At 40.0% G+C, this 24,428-nt stretch overlaps 1 protein-coding gene across 1 annotated transcript in view; it reads left to right on the top strand.

Annotated features, from left to right (window-relative positions):
- si:dkey-106n21.1 (solute carrier family 23 member 2) overlaps positions 1 to 24,428 on the top strand; it is an 81,335-nt gene that overhangs the window by 23,259 nt on the left and 33,648 nt on the right. Inside the window, exons 3-6 of the mRNA XM_038280454.1 lie at positions 4,122 to 4,279; positions 8,352 to 8,526; positions 10,764 to 10,945; positions 24,002 to 24,119. Of these exons, the coding sequence (XP_038136382.1) occupies positions 4,122 to 4,279; positions 8,352 to 8,526; positions 10,764 to 10,945; positions 24,002 to 24,119 (633 nt within the window). The remainder of the gene's footprint in view (positions 1 to 4,121; positions 4,280 to 8,351; positions 8,527 to 10,763; positions 10,946 to 24,001; positions 24,120 to 24,428) is intronic.

The raw sequence follows: 24,428 nt of genomic DNA, 5'->3' as shown, positions 1-24,428 counted from the left end.
AAATCCATCAGTAAACCCAGCTTTTCTAAGCAGACTCCAGGATGTCTGGCCATTGACCACATCTGATAAATTTGTCATGTGAATCGAATTCATGTCCATGAAACCTTAGTGGCTCTAATGTAAGCAGAAGACAGCAGCTGATTTGTGTCCTTTTTTATGTGTATGTGGCTTATATAATTAATTCTTCAAAAATGTTGCAGACATGTATGTGGATTATTAACTATATTATGAAATAACAATTTATTTTTGGTATAAAGTAACATAATCTGTGAAACCTAGAAAAAAGAATATTTGTTTCAACCTATATGTGTAAACCAAGACAGATATAAACTAAATTTAATTACAGTTTAAAGCATGCATTTAGATTGATTCATTCTTAATTCTGTGTTTATTAAAGGGGTCATAGAATGCCAAACCCAGTTTACCGTGTCATAGATGAACAACGATAGTTCAGTGGGTGAAATGGACGTACAGAGAAGTTCAAATTCCATCGACACCTCCTTTCTCTGCAATGTCACAATTATAAACTTCCACGATAAAACGGGCAAATTCAAACGAAGCCCTAAGTTGACGTAAACTCGGGGATGTTGCCTTATTTGGTTCTGTCCTGTACTTTTGTCACGCCCCGAAATTTACATGCAGTCCAGCCCACTGATTCCCTGGCTCAAGGGAGGGGGCTTTAAGAAGTGTCGACTGCTGGGCCGCTGACTGGACCGGACCTCAGCAGAGAGCCAAGAGCAGCCCATCCTAAGCTGGAGTAGGGGGGCTGGGGGCCGGTAAAGCAGGTTGGGGGAAGCACAGGGCCGCCTGTGTCAAGGCTACCATCACCTAGTTGGGTTCGGTTGCTCCTTCCGCTGCTGGCTCTCTGCCCCCGTCCGCCAGGGTTCCTGGATCAGCCCCGGAGCTGACGGCTCGGTTCGAGTGCCAGGTGTGTTTCGACTACGTGCTGCACTGTAGTTTACCAAAATCCCAGACGATTTTGAAATTCCCCCCTGGAGGTTTTGTTTAGGTATGAAAAGTATGACATGTCCAGGATAAAGAGGACATCTGGTCACACTACTGTATCAACAATTTGATGTTTCAGTGAGTGAGTGCTTGTTGCTATGATGCGTCTCTGCTCACCAGCTTCGCTCGTTGTAAAACAACCAATCAGCGCACAGTTCATCTAAATATTCATGATCATACCTTAAAAGGAAGAAAACCTGTTGTTTTATTCTATGGCTTTTAACCAGGCTTGTATTAGGGTGCATAGAACAGCAAATATGCAATTTTCAGCCCAACTAATGCTACACACCCTATTCAGAGACCTTCAGGACACGCACCAAATACCCTATATAATCATTCTATGACCCCTTTAATAGAACAAGACAGCTACAAATAAGGCATAGAAAATATGACATGACAAAGAAATCAGAGGGATAGAGGGTCACAAGTTTGTTTCATAATTAAGTAACCAAGGCATGAGACAGTAAAATGGATATGTGATTATCATAAGTTAGTGTTATCAGTTATTTTGCATTTATCTCAGACACGTATTAAACTCAGATACGTACAACAAATGTACGTATCTGAGTATGGAATGTCCTATATATTTTTCCCAGGCTTTATTTCCTACCTCATAATTGTTGTCCATCATAACATCTTCCTTGTATTCCCCCTTCTTTCCCTGCTTTCTGATGTTTTTTTCTTTACTATTTTTCCTTTCCGTTTCCTAGTTGTCCTTTTTTACTGTCCTTCCTTTCCTCATCATAGGCGTATTTTTGTCCTTAATTCCTTGGCCTCCCCTTCTGTTATACCCTTCTTTACATTCCATTGTGTCCTTTCGACCTTTCCTTCAAAATACTTTTGTTAATTTTTACTTCTTTAACCTTTCTTGTCTTTTCTTCAAAATTGTTCTTTCTTTGGATGAGATCTTTTGTACTTGTATAGTTTCTTTCTTTCTTTCTGAGTTTGAAAAAAACGTTATTTATTTATTTATTGTTTTTTTTTTTTTTTTTTTACCTTTTTCCTTATTTTCCAGACTGACAACACCATACACTGTTCTACAGAAGCCAAAAAATAACAAACATCCCATTAGGACATGTTCCCACCTGAGCTCTGAAACTTTCCAGCTCCTCAGCACTTGAATCTTGACTTATTTTCTGTTTAAAGCTCTTCTTTCCAGACATACACTGTACGTTTATGTTGGCTTGCTGGTTTGTTATATCCCTGAATTGTTTAATCAATCGATTTTTTGATAATTTGAATGTCAATGGATTTGTTTATTTATACAATGTAAAAAATATAAATAAATCTAAATAAAATAAAACAGTGAAATCATAATTACTTATATCCTCACAGCAGTATTTATCTAAAAGAAAGCTTATACTTTAATGTCAAGTTAAGCATATTGTTTAGGGGGACCAAACGTCCGTATTTCCCAGGACATGTCCGTATTTCACGTCCTGTCCCGGGCGTCCCGGGTTTTTTTTAGAAAGTGAGGAAATGTCCTGATTTTTTAAGTTACCTTCATTGGACCATTAAATCTACAGGCGCTAGGGCACTGCGCATGACGCTGCGTGTGACGTAATCCCTGAGCCGCGTCAGTGCGGGCAGCCTTGTTCTTAATCAGAAGATAGATAGCGTGGCTGTCAGTACGCCAACAACATGCAAAAGCGCAAATGTATGTTTACCAAAGATTTACAAAAGAGTTTCCCCGCTTTCAGACCAGGTCGAGACACATTGGATGCCTTGTGCACAGTGTGCAAAGCAGGCACATATGTCTCGGTGTCCAATGGAGGTGCAAGGGATCTGAAAGGCCACCTGGACACCGAAAGTAAAGATAGTCTATTGATATGTTTGTTCGTTTTTGGTACATTTTGAGTTATTTTTGCTACACAAGAGGTATTTTTGTTAATTAGCTCATTTGTTAATTTATTTTTTCCAATAGCTTACAGAACAGACATTATTTTGTTCATTACTGAGGCTGAGTATCATCTGTTATTGGGAGTTGAGAGTTAGTGTTAACTTTTATTGTTAAGTGAGGGATGTTTAGATGAGACATTATTTCTTTCATTGTGCTATTCATTCATTACAGGAATTGTTAAGCATTTTTAATAAATACATTTTGAATGAAATTATCATTTGTTATTGGAGTTATTGCTGTTGACTTTTACTGAAAAGCATTTTTAATAAATCAACTGTAAATATCATGTTTTTGTAGGATTACGTAGGCAGACCCCCCCCCCCCCCGCTCCAAGGTGTCCTGGTTTTCCCAAATGAAAATATGGTCACCCTAATATTGTTAGCACAGCCAAAGGACATAGAAGCAGAAACTAAACCAGCATGGTTAATTAAAAATTTTATTATAAACAGAACAAAAGATATATGGAGTGTTATCGAACATCCAGAATTTGACCAAATCCAAAAATAATTAAAAGTAAAGTGGCTGGATTTCAGTCCCTGTGGTCAAAGAAGTATTTTTCTTCAGTCCCAGAGCATCCTTAATTTAGAGCTAATGAGGAAAAGGTTAAGGCATGGTCAGATGGTACGAAAATCTATCAAAAGAATCCACCAATGAACAAAGGAAACAAGACAACTTACAAAGACGTTGTCTTGCAGGAAACAAAAGAAAACTGGCGGGGGAATCAAAATCAAAATATGAGGAACAGCTGAGAGCACTGAAAGCAGAGGAAACTAAGTAGAAAATCTACATATATTTTCTGTACAAGTTTGATGTACTGATTTCCTGTACAAATTCAAAAACATGGGGTTCTCTGAATTCCAAACAGACATATGTCCAAGGCCTCTCTGTTACCCTGTGGGTGTACCCAACCTCTCACTGATGATGCTGGGGATGGGCCCACGCCCACCCTCATAATCTTAGAGTTGCAGATGATGCAAGATAAATGGCTATAGATAATCCATGAATGTGTTGTTTGAACAATGCTCTAAGAAATGCCTCCACAAAGGATTTGTATTGAAACTGATACTAACTTACAGTTTTTCCTTACCATTATCCTTCTATTGTTAATGCAGTGTAATTTTCATCATAAGTAACCTCAATGACTAGTCCTGTGAAAGTCGTTTTCACAGGTTCTTTTGACGTCTCTTCATCCCTCTCACTGATTCCTTCTCCACAGCACTATGTCCTTGCATTTGGTGGAATCATTGCGGTCCCTCTGATCCTCGCCGAGCCTTTGTGTATTGCAGACAACAATGAGGCAAAAAGCCAGCTCATCTCCACCATATTCTTTGTGTCAGGATTATGTACTCTTCTGCAGACTACCATTGGAATCAGGTAACAAAGCAGCAGTGAACCATTAAGCCCATGGGTTACGCAAAGTTTAGATACATAAACTAGAATTTTCAGGTTTGCGTAAACTTCTTAGGCAGCTTACATGTTGTAATTCTGAGGTACTTACCTCATTGTGTATGAATATCTATCAGTATATTGTGTGAAGGGTTTCCTGTTTGCATTGGGCTTTGATTTTTTTTTTTATTTGAAACGGGCAAACTAATAGAATATCCCATATAACAATACATTCTCTTTACTCAGGTTATTGCAATGGTAGATGAATCATTTAGATTTTAGTTATTTGGGATCTGACAGTAAATCTCCTTCCACCTACATACTCCGCCTTGCATTGCTTTAGAGTAAGTCAGATCTGGCTCTGTGCCACATGAATGCTAAAAGGAAGGATTTCCTATTCAGGGTCAATCCTCGTACTCCCTTCACTACATTTGCTTTAAAAGGATTCCTTTGGGTTTCTCTATTGATCTACCAATAGTTTCTATGAATGTCTTTGTTGATCTCTGCCCCTTGCGATACGATTGCAATCCTGCATCTGTGTTGCGACACAGTGTTCAAAAGGGTGGACATGCATATCTGTGCATCAATCAGCCTGTGCAAATAGCTAAAGCTTTTGTTCAAGTTCTCCACCTTCTTTTTTTGGCAAATACTTAAAAGGTCACATGTGATCCTAGCAAACAGACTGACATTGAAAGATAAGTAGTTAATCTTTCTTGGTGCATTTGGAGTAGTTGAATAACAACTGGAATATGCATGATATACAGCAACTTGAATAAGAAAATGTTCTTAAACATATTTAGCCATGTTAGAACCCCAAACTATAATTTATTCTGTGTATTACATTTCCTTCCGTTCGCATCTACTGTATAGACAGAGCTACAGAAGAGTAGCTTAGATCAAAGCATATAAATAACTCCAAACAACAGTATGTCACAAGACTTTAAAAGTGCTTCAGAGACTTTCTCTACCCATTCTCAATTCAATTAAGTTCAATTTAGTTCATTTATACAGCGCCAATTAACCACCCACCATCTCAAGGCACTTTACGCAGACAACTCAGTCAGGGTTATACATTCAGATTAGTTCAAAGTTTTCTATCTCAGGAAAGACAGGTGACTCAAAGGCAACCCTCACAGCAACCATGCTTGTAGCGACAGTGGAGAGGAAAAACTCCCTTTAAACAGGAAGCAACTTCAAGCAAAACCAGGCTCAATGTGAGTGGCCATCTGTAGAGGCTGACTGGGGTTTAAGGACACAGAAGTAGACATAGAAAAAGAAGCAGAGATACCAAAGGCAACTTTCAACCAATGAGCATGAGCTATTTTTTTAAGAATAGATCAAGTATTAAATTTTCTAAATGTTAAAATCAAGGAGTGAACTACCACAAAAATGTGTAGCTCTACTTGAAATAAAAGAAGTTCTCTGATAGAGAGGGAATCCAGGACTTCAGGAAGATAAGCTGAAGTCTCACTGTAGCCAAATGGTATCCATATAAACCTTACCTGAACTAAACTGGATACAAATATACACATTGCATGTTATGTTTTTTTTTCAGGGGATATACATGTAAACCATAAACATTTGCTTTGGTATGTTACATGAAATCCAAAATATACAGCAGGGTTTGGTGTTGTAATATAACATGATATAGAATGTACACTCACCGGCCACTTTATTAGGTACCCCATGCTAGTAACGGGTTGGACCCCCTTTTGCCTTCAGAACTGCCTCAATTCTTCGTGGCATATATTCAACAAGGTGCTGGAAGCATTCCTCAGGGAGTTTGGTCCATATTGACATGATGGCATCACACAGTTGCCACAGATTTGTTGGCTGCACATCCAGGATGCGAATCTCCCGTTCCACCACATCCCAAAGATGCTCTATTGGATTGAGATCTGGTGACTGTGGAGGCCATTTGAGTACAGTGAACTCATTGTCATGTTCAAGAAACCAGTCTGAGATGATTCCAGCTTTATGACATGGCGCATTATCCTGCTGAAAGTAGCCATCAGAAGTTGGGTACATTGTGGTCATAAAGGGATGGACATGGTCAGCAACAATACTCAGGTAGGCTGTGAAGTTGCAACGATGCTCAATTGGTACCAAGGGGCCCAAAGAGTGCCAAGAAAATATTCCCCACACCATGACACCACCACCACCAGCCTGAACCGTTGATACAAGGCAGGATGGATCCATGCTTTCATGTTGTAGACGCCAAATTCTGACCCTACCATCCGAATGTCGCAGCAGAAATCGAGACTCATCAGACCAGGCAACGTTTTTCCAATCTTCTATTGTCCAATTTCGATGAGCTTGTGCAAATTGTAGCCTCAGTTTCTTGTTCTTAGCTGAAAGGAGTGGCACCCGGTTTGGTCTTCTGCTGCTGTAGCCCATCTGCCTCAAAGTTCGACCTTACGTGCGTTCAGAGATGCTCATCTGCCCACCTTGGTTGTAACGGGTGGTTATTTGAGTCACTGTTGCCCTTCTATCAGCTCAAACCGGTCTGGCCATTCTCCTCTGACCTCTGGCATCAACAAGGCATTCCCGCCCACAGAACTGCCGCTCACTGGATGTTTTTTCTTTTTCGGACCATTCTCTGTAAACCCTAGAGATGGTTGTGCGTGAAAATCCCAGTAGATCAGCAGTTTCTGAAATACTCATACCAGCCCTTCTGGCAACAACAATCATGCCACGTTCAAAGTCACTCAAATCACCTTTCTTCCCCATACTGATGCTCAGTTTGAACTGCAGGAGATTGTCTTGACCATGTCTACATGCCTAAATGCACTGAGTTGCCGCCATGTGATTGGCTGCTTAGAAATTAAGTGTTAATAAGCAGTTGGACAGGTGTACCTAATAAAGTGGCCGGTGAGTGTATGTATATGGATTTAAGGACTTCAAAATCTTTAGCAGAACACCATATTGTCAAGGTTCAAAACAGAGAACCCAGTATTCAAGCAAAAAGACAGTATGATATCTCAAAAGGTGTTTATTTAAAGTGACAGATCTGCAGTGAAAAGTTAGGGCATCTAAGGCAGGAACCTGTGGAGAAAGAGAACACAGGTTAGTGACCATTTCTTTCTGGCAGAGGAAGATTATGAACGTGTGAGTCATTAACCTGGTCTTATAGTTCAGTCTGTCCCTAGAGACCAAAGTAGGTTCCAGCCGGTCAGCTGCCCACAAGACACGGCGGCTCTGCCCAGAGAGTCCCAGATGTTGAAGCCCCTGAGACCGGAAAACAGGCAGGAGATCCAATCCAAGCAGACGAAGGAAGGCAGGATAATCCAGAGGGCGAAGCCAAAGCCAGTGTCGAGGTAGTGCACAGGAGTCTGGGTCAGAAGATCAGAGATCCAAAGAGGTACCAAAGGGAAATCCAGGATGGTGTCAGGAAATAGTTCCAAATTTAGTCCACAGACAGGCAATCTGCTGGAGTCTGAAGACAGGTCAGGCAAACAGATCAGAACAGAAACAGGCAGGCTCAGAGGTCCAAAGGCAGAGATGGGCAGGATCAGGCAATCATAAAACAGTAATACTCACGAGAAGACTCTCACCAAGGGCTTGAAAATTTTGGCATAAATAACTGGAAGAAGGCAGATTAAATAGAGGCTGGAGCAGGTGAAACAGACGAGCGGTAATGAGAAACTGGGCAGAAGTAATCAAGTGAATGAAATGATTAATCAAGGCAGTCATCAGCACCAAATCTTGACACATATATGCAACAAAATTAAGGGCTAGAATCTATACCAGGTGACTTGCAGATTTTTCAGTTGTTCATACCATTAATTACTGCAGTACATCTTATTTCATATTTCTGTATGACATTGTTTATTCAATCTATCTGTCTGTCTGGCTAACTATTTGTAAAAAGTGATGCTATGATGGCAACAAACCTGCAAAATACACACCTATATACATTATTTCTTATTTCTTCTCCACTCATACTTAATATTTTCTTAGCGTAGTTAAATTGCTCTTTATTAAACTCGAGTCTTCATTTACCTCTTTAAGCGCACCCTATTCGCCTAACTTTTAACGCAATTTTTTTTCTGACTTACAGGTTACCAATTCTTCAGGGAGCGACTTTTAATTTCATGACCCCAACTTTGGCCATTCTTGCTCTGCCAAAATGGCAGTGCCCTGTTCCAGATGCCCATGCAATGCAGCTGAAGAATGGCAGCACTCCCCTGACAGGAGAAAAGTTAGATGAAATTTGGATGTCAAGAATATGTGAGGTGAGAAAAATATTCATTGAAAGAAGACAATAATTTCCAGTAAACTGGACTATTTAACAGGTGTATGAAAAAACCACAAATAGATTATTGCATAAATGAAGCAAATGTGTGACACAACAATCTGAATTCTAAAATTAAAACTGATTTTTTAATGCAATAAAATACAGTTTAAAATAAAACTAGTTCAGTTTCATATGACTAAATACAGTTTTTATTCAGCCTCAAACTATTAAATATAGTATGAAATTTGTGAAATTCACCTTCAACAAATGTATATTTAATTTCAAATTCTGCAGTCATAGATTCACTCTGGCTAATTGAAATTAAGTTTCTGATGGCACATTTACAAGTTTCTGCTCATACTCTTTATGTCATCTATATACATTCAGATTATTATGCAACACATTTTAATGTGAAATAAAATGCTCTTCATATAGTATTAGTATTTCATAGTATTTTAAACAGATTTTTTTAACAGTTAACATGTTTGCATGTTTTTTGACAGAATTATGTTTCCCTGTGCATGGGCTGTAGTTCAAATACATTTTGCGTAACAAAATTCAAGAAAAAAAATGTTTGGTAGGATTTAAAGTGGATTGTGTTTAGTGAAAGCTGTTCATGACACTATTAGCTGCAAAATGGGACTCATAAACATGTTTTTGGCAGTAAATCTATTGTAGGACCTGACATATTAAGATGTGATGTTCACAATTAAAGCCTTTTTTGCCAATGACTTCGCTGAGAACTTGGCTTGCATACTTTTAGCTTTTGACGGCTTTATTTGCTCGACTGGAAATAAAAAAAACAGAAAGAAGATAAAAATCCCATGTAATAGGGTTTTACAAAACTGTTGCTGTACTTAATGACTATATCTGCTAATTGGCATATAAGTGTATTTATTTTCTACTTTTATTTTTTTATCCATCCATCTATCCATCCATCCATCCATCCATCCATCCATCCATCCATCCATCCATCCATCCATCCATCCATCCATCCATCCATCCATCCATCCATCCATCCATCTTTCACCTGTCTGGCAAGGGTAATAGAGAGCAGTATAACAGAACATATAAATTTTTTTTATTGTATTAAACTATTTATAAAAGCTTAGTCAAATGTAAAGGTACAAAGGACAATCTACTTTTGACTTTTAAGTTTTAGGGGATCATTTGCACACCAAAGTGTTGTTATCTTCACTGCACTCGATTGGGTTTATAGTCAACAGGTGGCATCTTAATGTACAGCTGTGTGTCATTTATTAAAATTTAAGATAGGGACAGCATGTTGATATTAAGTAAGAGAGGCCCTATGATGGACCTTTGAGAAACACCACAATTATTTTTTTGGGGTCTCTGATGTAAAGTTAAGACAGGCATATGCTGTACGATTTTTTGCCCTTTTCGGGACGATTTTCAAGTCGAGCAAGATTTTTTTTCTATCAAGCCAATTTTTTAGCCTTATCGTGCGTCTTCCGTTGTGCAAGTATACAGGGGGTAGCGAGGGGCAACTAGCCTCTCACAACCACTTCCCGATCAGGAATCGCAAAGTCGGCAGAAAATCCTGCTGTTGAAGCAGAGCTACGAGTGTCTACAAGCCGATTTACCAGAACATCACGCACTGCACATGTGCAAGTAAGGAATTTCTTCTTCTACTTCCAGATTGATGAGTCCGACCAGCGCCATATCTCGGCGCTGAGTGCGAAGTGTGGTTTTTGGACATGCAGTGTGAGCAGGTAGATCGCATCAGAGCGTCGGTCCGTACGGTGTGAGAATATACATCGTGAGCTGTGAACTTTTAAACCCTGCGATTTCGTTGTACAGTTTGAGCTGTAGCTGCGTGCAACAATTGAAAATATCATACAGTGTATGCACAGCTTTACTTAATGAAAAAAAAATAATAATTTTTAAGTACCATTGGACATGTATGTTTAAGGATTTTTTAGCAGAGAAGTAAAAAAAAAAAAAAAAAGCAGAGAGGCTCTATTCTGTTGCGCAGACATAATTTTTGGAGATGATAAAAAAATTTAACTAATAAACTAATAAGAAGATGTTTAATTATCCTATAAAATACTATTTTGGTTTTTTATAGGAGCATATCAGTATGGCTATCCTTCTTCCAAGGGAAAAACAATTGTATTTAATGCAAACAATCTTTGAAAAACATGGTTAACTATATCTATAGAAATATGTGTCCTTGTTAGTTAAAAATTGTTGCCTCTTTCCCTTTTTTAACAGATTCAGGGGGCCATACTGGTTGCCTCTTTGTTCCAGATTTTCCTGGGATTTTCTGGACTGGTGGGCTTCGTGCTTAAATACATTGGCCCTTTGACTATCGCTCCTACAATCAACCTCATCGGCCTTTCGCTGTTCATTGAGGCTGGAAAGAAATGTGGCAGTCACTGGGGAATTGCTGCTCTGTGAGTGAGACATCTATGTATCCAATAAACATTTCCAGATTATCGTATCCTTACCTCTCATTAGTCTTCTAATTTTTGGGAGGTTGTTAAAGTTTAAAGCATAATATAACCTATTTCAGAATATAAAAAGGCTAAGTCTGTTCCTTGTGGTTATTTAGTAGACATAATAAGGCAAAATAGGCCCAGTGTCTTTTTTGTTGCTATACTATATGACAGATCCAGCTATACATAGCATATGTTTCTGACATGCTAAAAAGTGTTTCAAAATAAATAGCAGCTGTGAGAAGACAATCATGGTTCATCTAAAGTAACAGCAAGGCATTCAAACATCAAACATGGCAATCATAACATTTCTAGACATATTGGTGATGGTGGTTAGAATGCAGAGCAAGTTTAGTCCTTAAAACTCTTTTTGATACAAGGTCGGAGATGACGACCTGCAGTTCTGTTTTTAACAACCCAACTTATACAAGTCCCTTGTTACAGCATTCTCAATTTTGTCTGCTCTTCTCCAATGATTGCTTTTGAAAAGAAAAAAGACAGATTCTGGAAGTGCAATTATGTTTAGTTTGTCTGACTGCAGGCTGTAAGTTGTAACTTTATGAATTCAGAATTCTGCCAAAGGTGTACACCTGTAATAAATACTGATGTGAGCAATTTTATTTAAAACATGTAAATTACTCCCCACACCCATTTTTGACATTGTGTGTTTTCAGATTTTCTATCAAATTGATTGGTCAATGTTCCTTCTCTGTAGATTATCTCCTACTTGCGTGGGGACCTATTTCTTTCCACTCATGTCAATTTTTGTCACTTTGAGTGTAGAACCAACCGGACAAAGCTTGTGACAGATTACTTTTCAGGAAATCCAGCCTACTAAAACATTACTATTGCTCTATAGTTGTGTGAAATAAGGCATATCGTTCAAGTCTCCTGACTTGAAAAAGTGCTATATAGGTTAAGGTGACCAGATTTCTGATATCAAATCTGGCGACATATCCAGGTTGTAGATAATAAGAAATCTCATCAAGATGAAATTAGAAAACTGGGACAGTAGTGGTTTCATTTATTTTGACATATTTTACATATTCACTAATATGTCCCACCTCAAAGGATCATAAAACGTACTTTTATTGAACAACATCAACAGAAAAGAGAACTTTTAACTTAATACTCTTGGTCTGTGAGTTAAGAAGATTGGCTCCCAACCAGTGGGCAGAACTTGACCCTCTAAGACATACCCCTTCCTCATTTGCATAATGAGGCAAAAATGCATACAAAAATGTAAAAACAACAGGCAGAAATAAATACCGTTGAAGAAATAAACAGAGTAAAAAAATACAAAGGAAGAATAAAACAGACACAAATATTATCACATGCACATAAATAAATACTTAAAAATATAAGTAATAAATAAATAAAGCTGAAGATTAAAATGGACAATAAATCAATTAGGTAATTATTACAAAGGCGAATAAATAAAGAAGCTAATTAAAAGAGATAAACATTTATGTCTCACTGTATAATTTAATTTCTACCTACATTTATTTGTTAATTGTATTTTTGGGGGGCAATTAATTGTATGCTTATTTATTTATTAAGCATTTATTTATTTCTGTATTTATCTTTAAATTTGGCAGAGCTGGTCCGCCATACAGTATATATTCTCCATAAAGTATCAGAAATGTCCAAAGAAAATATAAGCTATTTTCTTTGTATCACTAAGTAACTCATTAAAATGTGAGCTTCATGTTAAGCCCAGCTAAAAAGAGAACCAGATATTCAGCCAGACACAGCGTGCATTTTTAAAAAGCTTTTTTAAAAAGAGGTCATTAACCTTGTGCAGACAGACTGATTGTCTGACAGCTCTTAGGAACTATGGCAAACCTGCTGACAGAGACGATGGGTCGACAAGGTTCCGGGTAATGGTTAAGTCAACGTCGTGTCTGGAAACCATTAGCCAGTAAGATATCCAACACGGGTGAGGAAAATGAGAGATCCAATAAACAATGACTCTGAACAGGCAGGGAGGAAAAAAAAAAAAAAAAAGAAATGTCAGGCATGTGTTAAATTGACGAATTTTCAATGTATTAAAACTTATTTTTCTTTAATTTGGTTTATTCAGTTCATCTATTAGTTTATTTATGTAGTGCCATTTCACAGCATGTTGTCTCAAGGTACAGTCTCAAAAAAGTCAATCTAATTGAATTATACAGATTCCAAGTCAGTTATGTGTTTTTTGAAATTATTCATGTTATTAAACACTGTTACACTGCCATCAGCTTAGGGTTATTTTTCAAACAGGTTTAACAGTTTTCAAGGCAGCCACCCAAGCAGAGTCATGTAGCATCAATCATAAAGTAATGGAGCAACCGTTTTTCCTGGGAAGTCACATGCAGTGTGTCGCTGAATTTAAGCACTACATTATGCTTAACATGAATGTAACAATGGTGAGGAAATTCTCCTTTATTAACAGGTAACTTCCAGCAAGGCTTTGCTCAGTGTCTGTGACTCTGCAACGGCTGAGCAGGAGTGTGAGTAGACAGATTACAAGCACAAAAATAATATAGAAGTACTGGTCTAGCAGTACTTTCTATATGAGAGAAAAGTGAAGGATTCGATGCAGTAGTTTATCCTGTAGAGAAGAGTAAAAAGCCAAGAAGATGTGTAAAAATACAAGCCAGTTTTCAAGTCTATATGATTAAAATAGAGCACAAAGAGTTAGTCTCATTAAAAGCTCAAATAATGACTATGTTTTAGAGGGCAAGAGAGTTACTGTAGCTGTTTAAAGACAAGGCTAAGTGTATCATCAGGAAAATTAAGTTGCGGGCATCAACAGCTTAGTCGATGCCCCTCTCCAGGAAGCTGCCACTGCTAATAAACTTTAGCATTTATCATGCTAAATTATGTGTACACAGAGATGTAGCTCCTGATTTTGAAATATTGAATTTTTCAGAAGATTTTAATCATTATTTTAAAACACACTTTTCCCCTTAAATCAGACAAAACTCACATAAATATGGAAGGGGTCACTTCTGGTGTCAATACTGGTTTGATTTGATTTGCAGCAACCTGCTTCTAGGGTTGCAAACAAAGCAGCAAGGTTGCACAAAACCTTTTATGGTGGCTTTGAAGAATCAATAACTTTTTTTGTTTGGGCGAGGGGGGGGGGGTAAATTATGGTTAGAATAAAACAGTTTAACAACCTGGTAAAGATTTTGATTTATAAATTTGTCTGTGTTATTAGTTCTCTAGAATACATTAAAGGAAATGCTATTATGTAACTGCAGACTTTAGAAAATATACAGAAATCCCGTTGTTCAGAAAGCAAAACAATCAAATCCAGGATTTTTAAAGTAAATTACTAAAAAGAGACAGAAATATTTAAAATATTACTATTTTGATATATATGCGAGTATATTTGTGTTTACAGTGTGTCCGTATAAGATCAATTGCACACATTAGATCAGTCATCCTGTCAACACAGTTGTGAAAACACATTGATTAAACATTAAAACACCCTCTCGAAACACACAGGCCCCCCAAGAGTCAGGACATGAACCAAGAGATCAACTAAACTAAAAAACAAAAATTAACAACTGACAAAAATACATAACACAAATAAACAAAGAATAATGATCTGGTCCTGATAGCTGGGCTGAACCGTATATATAGCAGAGGGACAAGGTGAATAAGATGAATGATAATTAGAGAGCAGGGAAGGAAAAGCGGGTGAATGAAGTGAGTAATCAACTATTACTTGGACTATGACATTTGGAGCTCCTCTGGGCTTTGTACCGCAGTGGAGCTTAGTGTCATGATGGGTATCAGGGAGGCCCAATATGCAGAACACTGACGACACGGATGGAAAGTTTAACAGAGTTTATTGGCAAATTCACACATATAATAAAGACTGATGCAATGGTTCTTGGCTGGGACCGGTTCACTGGCGTCTGTGAGAAAGACAGTTTGGTTAGCGAAGGCTTGGTTGAGACTTGACTGATTGTGTTCAGGTTTGTACCTTGATGAACGTAGAGGAGGCTTTGGGAGTGGAACTGTTGGGTCCGGAGAAAGCTTGGGTTGGCAGAGTCCTTAAGCTGTTTCAGCGTCTTACTTCTAAAGGCTGTTTTGACCTTGGCTTGTGTTTCCAGCTCGGTATCCAGAGCTGCTAGGAAATCCAGAGAGTGAGTCTTCAGGTTTGGCTCGGAGGGCTGGCTCGGCAGGTTAAGCTCTTCCAGAGCTTCATAGGAGAAAGAACAGGAAACCAACTGATTAAGACACTGCGGCGTCGAGGCAAGGTCTGAAGGCAGCTTAAGTAGTCCAAGTCCTCCAGATGAGATCATCAGCTGCAGGTGTGCAGAGCAGCTCAGCAGGGAGGATCCAGGGCGGACTCTGCTGGAGAAAAGGTGTATTTCTCCAGCTCCCAACAGTACCCCCCCCCTCAACGACCGCCCCTTGGCGGTGCGGAAGAGGTAGATGGGAGGGAACGCTCATACTCCTCGATGAGAGAAGGGTCGAGGATGTATGAACCAGGAACCCATTGTCGGTCCTCCGGACCGTAGCCCTCCCAGTCGACGAGGTACTGCCAACCGCGACCTCGCCGACGGGAGTCCACCATCCGGCGAACGGTGAAGGCCGGATGTCCATCGACTTCCAGGGCGGGTGGAGGGGAGTCGGATGGAGGGCAAATGGGACTAGAGATGACTGGTTTAACCTGGGAGACGTGGAACGTAGGGTAAATCCTGAGTGTCGGAGGAAGTTGAAGACGGACGGCGGAGGGGTTGATGACTCGAGTGATCTTGTATGGGCCGATGAATCTCGGGGATAATTTGGACAGCCAGACTTCCTGGCCGACCTTGTACTCGGGGGCTGGACGTCTCTTGGGGTCAGTTAACCTCTTAGAGGATTTAGAGGAACGGTTGAGTGCTTGGATGGTCTCTCTCCAAACACGCTGGCAACGACGGATGTGGTGATTGACAGTCTTCACCGATATCTCTCTCTCGTCAGCAGGGAAGAGAGGTGGTTGGTAGCCGAGGCTAACTTGGAAGGGAGACTGACCGGTAGATGCAGACTTGAGTGAGTTATGGGCGTATTCTATCCAGGTGAGATATTGACTCCAATCGGTGGGATTATTGGAGGTGAGACAGCGGAGGGTGGATTCGAGGTGTTGGTTCATCCTCTCAGTTTGACCATTTGACTGGGGATGATAGCCAGAAGTTAGTGACACTTTACAATTTAGAGCAGAACAGAAAGCCTTCCAAACCTGTGAGACAAATTGGGGACCACGATCTGAGAGGATGTCCTGGGGAATACCATGGAGGCGAAAAACGTGCTTGATCAGCAACTGGGCGGTTTGATAGGCCATAGGAAGCTTTCTGAGAGGGATCAGATGACAAGATTTGGAGAAACGATCTACGATGGTTAAAATAGTTGACATACCTCGAGACTCTGGGAGACCAGTGACGAAATCGATGGCAATATGGGACCAAGGACGTGAGGGCACAGGGAGCGGTTGCAGCAAACCGGAGGGTGGCTGATGAGAGGCTTTGTTCCGTGCACAGGTGGAGCAGGCAGACACATATTCCTTTACATCTCGATGCAAAGTGGGCCACCAAAACCGTCTTGAGATCAGTGAAACTGTTCGGCTCCCTCCCGGATGAGCAGAGAATCTTGCCGAGTACATCCAATGAATGAGACGAGACCTAACAGACGAGGGGACATAGGTACGGTTAGGTGGTCCATTACCTGGGTCAGGTTCTGTGGCCAGGGCAGCGTTGATTAAATCTGTTATCTCCCAAGTGACCATTCCAACGGTACATGAGGCAGGGAGGACAGGTTGGGGTGACTCAGGTTGATCCACAGCGTAGAGACGAGAGAGAGAATCGGGCTTGGTGTTCTTAGATCCAGGTCTGTAGGAGATAATGAGATTAAAACGTGAAAAGAAGAGAGACCACCTTGACTTTCGAGGAGTAGCTTGTTTAGCGGACTGGATGTAGGCGAGATTCTTGTGGTCAGTCCACACCAGGACTGGATGCTCTGCTCCTTCGAGCCAGTGTCTCCACTCTTCCAAAGCCAACTTAATGGCCAAAAGTTCTCGGTCCCCAGCGTCGTAGTTGTGTTCTGCGGGAGAGAGTTTACGGGAAAAGAAGGCACAGGGATGGATTCGTTGATCAGAGTCGAGTTTCTGAGACAAAACTGCCCCTACACCGGAGTCAGAAGCATCAACCTCTAGGATAAATTGCTTAGATGGATCTGGTTGGATTAGGACTGGAGCTCTGGAAAACAAGGTTTTGAGTTTGTCAAAAGCTGCTTGTGCCTTGGGGGACCATCGAAAAACTCTCTTGGAAGAAGTTAATGCAGTTAATGGGAGGGCGGTTTGGCTATAATTTCTGATGAACCTCCGGTAGAAATTAGCGAAGCCCAAAAATCTTTGTAGCTGCTTACGGCTTTCTGGAACGGGCCATTCTAAAACAGCTTTTATCTTTTCTTCAGAAGGCTTAACCTGCCCGCCCTCGAGCTCAGACCCCAAAAAGGTAACTGAAGATTGGTGAAACTCACATTTTTCAGCCTTTACAAAAAGTTTATTCTCTAGAAGTCTCTGAAGAACCAGGCGGACATGTCTCTTATGTTCAGATAGATTCTTGGAGTAGATCAGGATATCATCAATGTATACGAATACAAACACATTGAGAAAGTCTCTGAGGACGTCGTTCACTAGGGCCTGAAAACATGCGGGGGCATTTGTTAAGCCGAAAGGCAGGACCAAATACTCGAACTGGCCCAAAGGAGTCTTAAATGCCGTTTTCCATTCATCTCCTTCACGTATCCTAAGGAGATGATAGGCATTTCTTAAATCGAGCTTTGTGAAAACGGTAGCTCCTTGTACAGGCTCAAAGGCTGAGGCGAGAAGAGGAAGAGGATATTTGTTTTTGATAGTGATTTGGTTCAGGCCTCTATAATCTATACAGGGTCTCAAAGAACCATCCTTTTTTCCAACAAAGAAAAATCCTGCGCCCAACGGGGATGAAGAAGGGCGAATAATTCCTGCAGCTAGCGACTCGTTAATGTATTTTTCCATTGTTTCACGTTCTGGTTTGGAAATGTTATAAAGTCTACTACTGGGTAACGGAGCACCGGGTAATAACTCGATGGCACAGTCGTATGGTCTGTGTGGTGGAAGGGACGAAGCACTGACCTTACTGAAAACAGGAGCCAAATCATGGTAATCAGGGGGTACCGGAGTAAGGTCAGGGACGTCCATCTCCCCCCCACCTCTAGGGGACCCCACAGCGGGAGCTGCAGAACGGAGGCAGGTCTCGTGACACAATGTGGACCAGGACTCCACATGACGATCGGCCCAATTAATATGGGGATTATGCTTCTCCAGCCATTCATAACCCAGTACCAGTGGGGAACATGCGGATGAAAAAACAAAGAAGGTTATGGACTCTCGATGGTTACCTGAGATTAGAAGTTCAAGGGGTTGAGTTTGGTGGGTGACTTGATGAAGTTTTTTCCCATCAATCGCAGAGACTCTGAGAGGCTGGGTTAAAGGAACCGTAGCAATTTGGAGCTGTTGGACGAGATCAGAGTCTATTAAATTACGTTCACATCCAGAATCAATGAAGGCTGAAAGAGAGAGGCTCTGGTCGAGGAAAAACAACGTGGCAGGAAGCAAAAGACGAGGAGGTTTTTCATTTTCTTCATGGCCCGTCAGACTCCTCAAAACCTCTGACGGGCCCCGGCTTTTGATCTTTCTGGACAGGAAGCAATGAAGTGTCCACTCTCACCACAATAAATGCAAAGTCTGCCCAAAAATCTCCTTTGCCTTTCCTCAGGAGACAACCTTGTGTGTCCAACCTGCATCGGCTCCATCTCAGTTTCTCCAGGATGAGTAGCCTGAACAGGCAAAGGGAGAGGCTGGCTCTTTGGCTTTGGTCTGGATAACTGTTCTGTGGGGGCAGAAACAACAGTCACGTTATTAGAGGCGGGGGCAGAGGAAAATAACGCCAAACTCTTATGTTTGCGGCTGTTTCTGGCCCGAATCCGGTTGTCCAGTTTTATAGTTAATTGGATTAGTTCTTCGAGTGTAGCCGGTTCATCACGGGTAGCCAACTCATCCTTAATATTTTTGTTTAATGCCTCGAAATAAGCACTCTTTAATGCACCCTGGTTCCATCCGGAAGCAGCTGCTTTAACCCGGAAATTTATAGAAAATTCGGTCACAGAAGAATTTCCCTGTTTTAAATGAAGCAGTGCTCGAGAATCAAGGGTCTGGTCAGTGTCTTGGTTGAATACCTGGGAAAATTCAGAAACGAAATCTGAATAGTGACAGCTTAAGCTTTCATCTGAGGCAAATCTGGCTTGAGCCCAAGCCAGAGCTCTTCCTGTTAACTGGGAAAGGATAAACGTTATTTTCTTGTGGTCCGTGGGAAAACTGGCAGGAGAGTTCTGAAAAATGAGACGACATTGAAATAAAAATCCCTTACAATCAGTTACGTTACCAGAAAACTTCTCTGGGAGACTTGGGCGGAACTCGGATGACGTCACAGCCGGTGACCTCGGCGGAGGAACTGGACCCGGAAATGGTTGGGTTACTGGAGCGGGATTAGCATTACCCACGTAATTACCGTAGTTTTGAAGCATATGATTATGCATATCAACCAGACGGTACAACTCACGGAGGGTCTGAGTTTGTCCTTGTATTTGGACATCTTGTTCTTGCAATCGGCGGAGGAGATCATCTGCTGGGCCTTGTGTTTGGCCGCAGTGTTCTGTCATGATGGGTATCAGGGAGGCCCAATATGCAGAACACTGACGACACGGATGGAAAGTTTAACAGAGTTTATTGGCAAATTCACACATATAATAAAGACTGATGCAATGGTTCTGGGCTGGGACCGGTTCACTGGCGTCTGTGAGAAAGACAGTTTGGTTAGCGAAGGCTTGGTTGAGACTTGACTGATTATGTTCAGGTTTGTACCTTGATGAACGTAGAGGAGGCTTTGGGAGCGGAACTGTTGGGTCCGGAGAAAGCTTGGGTTGGCAGAGTCCTTAAGCTGTTTCAGCGTCTTACTTCTAAAGGCTGTTTTGACCTTGGCTTGTGTTTCCAGCTCGGTATCCAGAGCTGCTAGGAAATCCAGAGAGTGAGTCTTCAGGTTTGGCTCGGAGGGCTGGCTCGGCAGGTTAAGCTCTTCCAGAGCTTCACAGGAGAAAGAACAGGAAACCAACTGATTAAGACACTGCGGCGTCGAGGCAAGGTCTGAAGGCAGCTTAAGTAGTCCAGGTCCTCCAGATGAGATCATCAGCTGCAGGTGTGCAGAGCAGCTCAGCAGGGAGGATCCAGGGCGGACTCTGCTGGAGAAAAGGTGTATTTCTCCAGCTCCCAACACTTAGATGTTATAAATCAATCAATCAATCCAAGTTTATTCATATAGAACTTTACAACAACACCAGGAAGACCAAAGTGCTTCACAGAAAGATAAAAACATTGCAAATAAAATAAATAAATAAGAAAATCATAAGCATAAAACAATGTGTCCTAAGCCAGTTTGAAAATTGAGTCTTTAATCTGGACTTAAAAAGGTGCAGATCTGTGAGAACCCGGAGACCGAGGAGCCCCCCTAAAGGTCTGCTGGTAATCCCCTAAATAGGGGGTAACATTAAAAAACTATGAAATATAACTGCAAATTAACTAAAACTGTTGCTGTAAAAGCCACACCCTTAACCAAATATTAAGCCAACAAATGTTTTATTATTAATATTTAGACAAGTACTTACTCATTCCAGTTTAGGTATTTATGTAAGTATCTATTTAAGTTATGCTTTATTAATACACAAAGGCTTCAGATTAAATTAAAGGTTTAAGGTACATCTACGGTAACTTACACCTAAGTAGGCAGAAATCTTAAAGAATACTTAGTTTTGTTCCCTCCAGGGGTTCCCAAACTTTTCACCTAAATAAAACAATGAGTGCACACAATCAAACAGCAATTTAGAGACAAGCATGTTTCTTGACTGTGGGAGAAAGACAGTGTACCCATAAGGTGTCAATTTTTTACTAGATGTCTGCCAAGGTTTAACATTCACATGTAAATGTCATCCATGAAATATATTTCATGACATTTATGTTGTTAAAGAATTAATTAAATATGTTAATCAGTAGTCATATCAGCTTTATGGTATCAACCATTAATCAAATTAAAGATAAAATTTCCTGCCCAATGTAACGTTTATCGTTGTGCTAAATAAAATATATTGTGTAAATTATAAGACATGGGGGGGGAAAGAACAGTCATAACAAACAAGCTAGTACTTTAATAAAAACGACATGAAGGACCAATAAAAAGGGGGGAAAAAAGAGTAAATACATATAGATTCTTATTAGCAGAGTGGTTTGGTGAGATATAGATTATTTCTGAAGCACAACATCACCTTTTATTTATTTATTATTTTAAATCAGGTCTGGTCCTGCTCCTAAACTCTTACAAAATCTTTACTTTATAAATATCTAAAAGATCAAGTTGCTGACTTCTAAAGTTCCCGTTTAGATGCCAGATATCATCTGCATGGCATCCCATTTATGTTTTTGCTAAGGTCCATAGGTAGTAATAAATAGCAAGGTTCTCGCCTTATATGAGTTGATGATATCTAGCTTTTGACAATCTTTTTGCATACTTCATTTTGTCAGGTAGGTCCTACTTAAGTGTTGTGTTGATGCTGTATGGTTGTGGCAGTAATCGGGCCTGGCAGTGGTGGGATAATATTTAAAAATATTGTAATATTTTAAAAGGTGGAGCGATCATTTTTCTTTCACACAGGGCCAATTCAGTTTGAATTTTGCTTGCACAAAAAATAAAATACCTAAACTTGCATGGGATTTTGTGTTTGAGTTGTCTTTAAAAAATATTCAAATTTAACAATGCTCTTAAACAATTAGTTGGGACAAGCATGCAAAAAATATGAAACCAGGAAAAGGGATAAACACCTTTTCACACCACTGTACTGTATGTGGCTGCGATGATTAGATCAACCCAGAGCATCCTAAAAATGTCTGTATGTGCACGAACATAATTTTGCTCCTTTTCTTATTCAAGCTCCGATAGCTTGTAGCTTGTTGGCTCTCAGCAGTATGACTTTCTACTGAAAAATGGGGTTTCGTGGGCTCTTTCTTTCAGCTCTGCAGGATTTGAGCAAGACATGTACACAAGTCATTGTTTGCAAGTCCAAGTCAAGCCTGAAGTCTTGAAAGCTCAAGTCCAAATCTAGTCTTGAGTATGCCTGTTGAAATATTCAATTAATCGCACAATGAGTTCTGATTACATGTTTAATTAAAATAATTGCAACAATTTACATAAGGCATGCTTGCTTATCTCCATTTGTGTTTCTATCGCAATCACTGAAACAAATAACTTGTCCAAGATTAACTTGGATTTAATCTTTGATACTTTCTGCAGAGAGCTCACTTAGACGTTTGGTTACTGTGCTGCAACTTGGCAGGCAGCATCTCTCCTTGACCACTGATATAAAGTTTTTAAAGCTGGGTTTGTCGATCAAAGATAGTAGGAGGTTGCATGAAATAATAAAGTCCTGTACTATTATAGAACAGAATAGAATAGAATTCAACTTTATTTTCATTGCACTGTCACGAGTACAAAGCAACAAAATGTGGTTTGCATCTATCTAGAAGTGCTATACAGGATATAAATATTATTCCAGGTGTATGTACAAGCAAAAAGTAATAGTTAGGGACTGTAAAAAGTTGTGTATAAATATAAATATAATATACATATGAATATGGGAGCTACATGCACAGATGATACAGAATATATAGGAATGTTAGGAAAAGGATTATATATGTATTAGCGGATTTATACTACAAGATAAATAATGGCAGATCAGATTTACAGATTATATACAGATTGTGTATGTGCGTGAGGGGAACAGTCCATGGAATGTGTGTGAGTGTGAGGACAGTCCATATGTTATTATTGTATGGGGGATACAGTCCGTATAGTTGTGTCAGGAGGCGTTCAGGAGTGTGACAGCTGTGGGAAAGAAGATGTTTCAGTAATAGCCTTATGTCTGGGATGTCCCTGGCTGTACACTTGCACTCCTTTTGTCGGAAAGGACTCAATGCTGCTCTGTCCATCTCCTCTTGCCAGTTTTTTTGCTTTGCTGAATTCAGAGAACCTGTAAATGAAGAATGATGTTTATTTAGTACCTAACCTTTTACAATACCATTGTTTTTAAAGTGTACTGTACCAATATTGCATGAGTCCAATATTAATTATTAATGCACTGATTGGTTGGTGTACAACGAGCGAAGCTGCTGATCAATAGCAACAAGCACTCACTGAAATATCGAAATTATAGAGTAGGGTGACCAGACATCCTCCTTTTCCCGGATATCTACTTTTCATACCTAAAAAAATGTCCGGGTGGAATTTCAAAGTCAACAGTGATTTTGGTCGACAAAAGTGCAGCATTTAGTCGAAACACACCAGGGACTCGAACCGTGCCGTAAGCTCTGGGACAGGTCTGCGAACCCCAGCGGACGGGGGCAGGGAGACATCAGGGGATGGTCCAAACCCAACCAGGTGACAGTAGTCTGGACACCGGCAGCCCCGTGCTTCCCCCCACCTTCCTTACTGGCACCCAGCCCCTCTCCTCTGGCTGAGGACGGGCGGCTCATGGCTCTCTGTTGAGGTCCAGTCCAGTCAGCGGCCCAGCAGTCGACACTTTATACTTTGTAATTCTTGTAGAAGTAAACCCAAATGTAGGCTAAACAGCTAAACTAGTGTCTTACATCTCTGCAACCTCTATTCATGTTCTTGGGCCAGTGAACCAGTGGGCTGGTCTGTATATAAATTTTGGGGCGTGACAGGAATACACTAAAAATCCACTGTAATGAAGTTGTTTCAACTTCAACAATGATATTTCTATGTGAAAGCATCTAATAAACACATTGCACTGGATTTGTTATTGTTAGTATTCGGTATTAAGACATATCAGCAGGCACTATTTAAATATTTTCTCCTGTTCTCTGTCTTGCAGGACAGTTGGACTGATCCTCCTGTTCTCCCAATATCTCAGCAAGGTTAATGTTCCAATGTTTGCATACAAGGATAGGAAATGGAAGGTTTTCCAATATCCACTCTTCAAGCTCTTCTCTGTGAGTTGCCTGATAGTTTAACAGATATTATTATTCACTCTATTTTTCTTCTCTCATGACAAAGGTTTTTTTATATACTGGTGTATATATATATATATATATATATATATATATATATATATATATATATATATATATATATATATATATATATATATATATATATATATATATATATATATGTGTGAACAGTCTAATTCGTAATATATTAAAATGTTCCTATATAAAATAAGATCCTGCTCTTTTCTTTGGTGTATCAATATACTTTAGTAAAATGATACACCCGATACACATGTATATGAAGAGAAT

The sequence above is a fragment of the Cyprinodon tularosa genome, unplaced genomic scaffold (assembly GCF_016077235.1).
Source record: "Cyprinodon tularosa strain WSP-4 unplaced genomic scaffold, ASM1607723v1 ctg160, whole genome shotgun sequence".
In the NCBI taxonomy this organism is placed as follows: Eukaryota; Metazoa; Chordata; class Actinopteri; order Cyprinodontiformes; family Cyprinodontidae; genus Cyprinodon; species Cyprinodon tularosa.
Note: the sequence above shows the minus strand (reverse complement) of the source record. Positions and strands in the feature narration are given on the sequence as shown.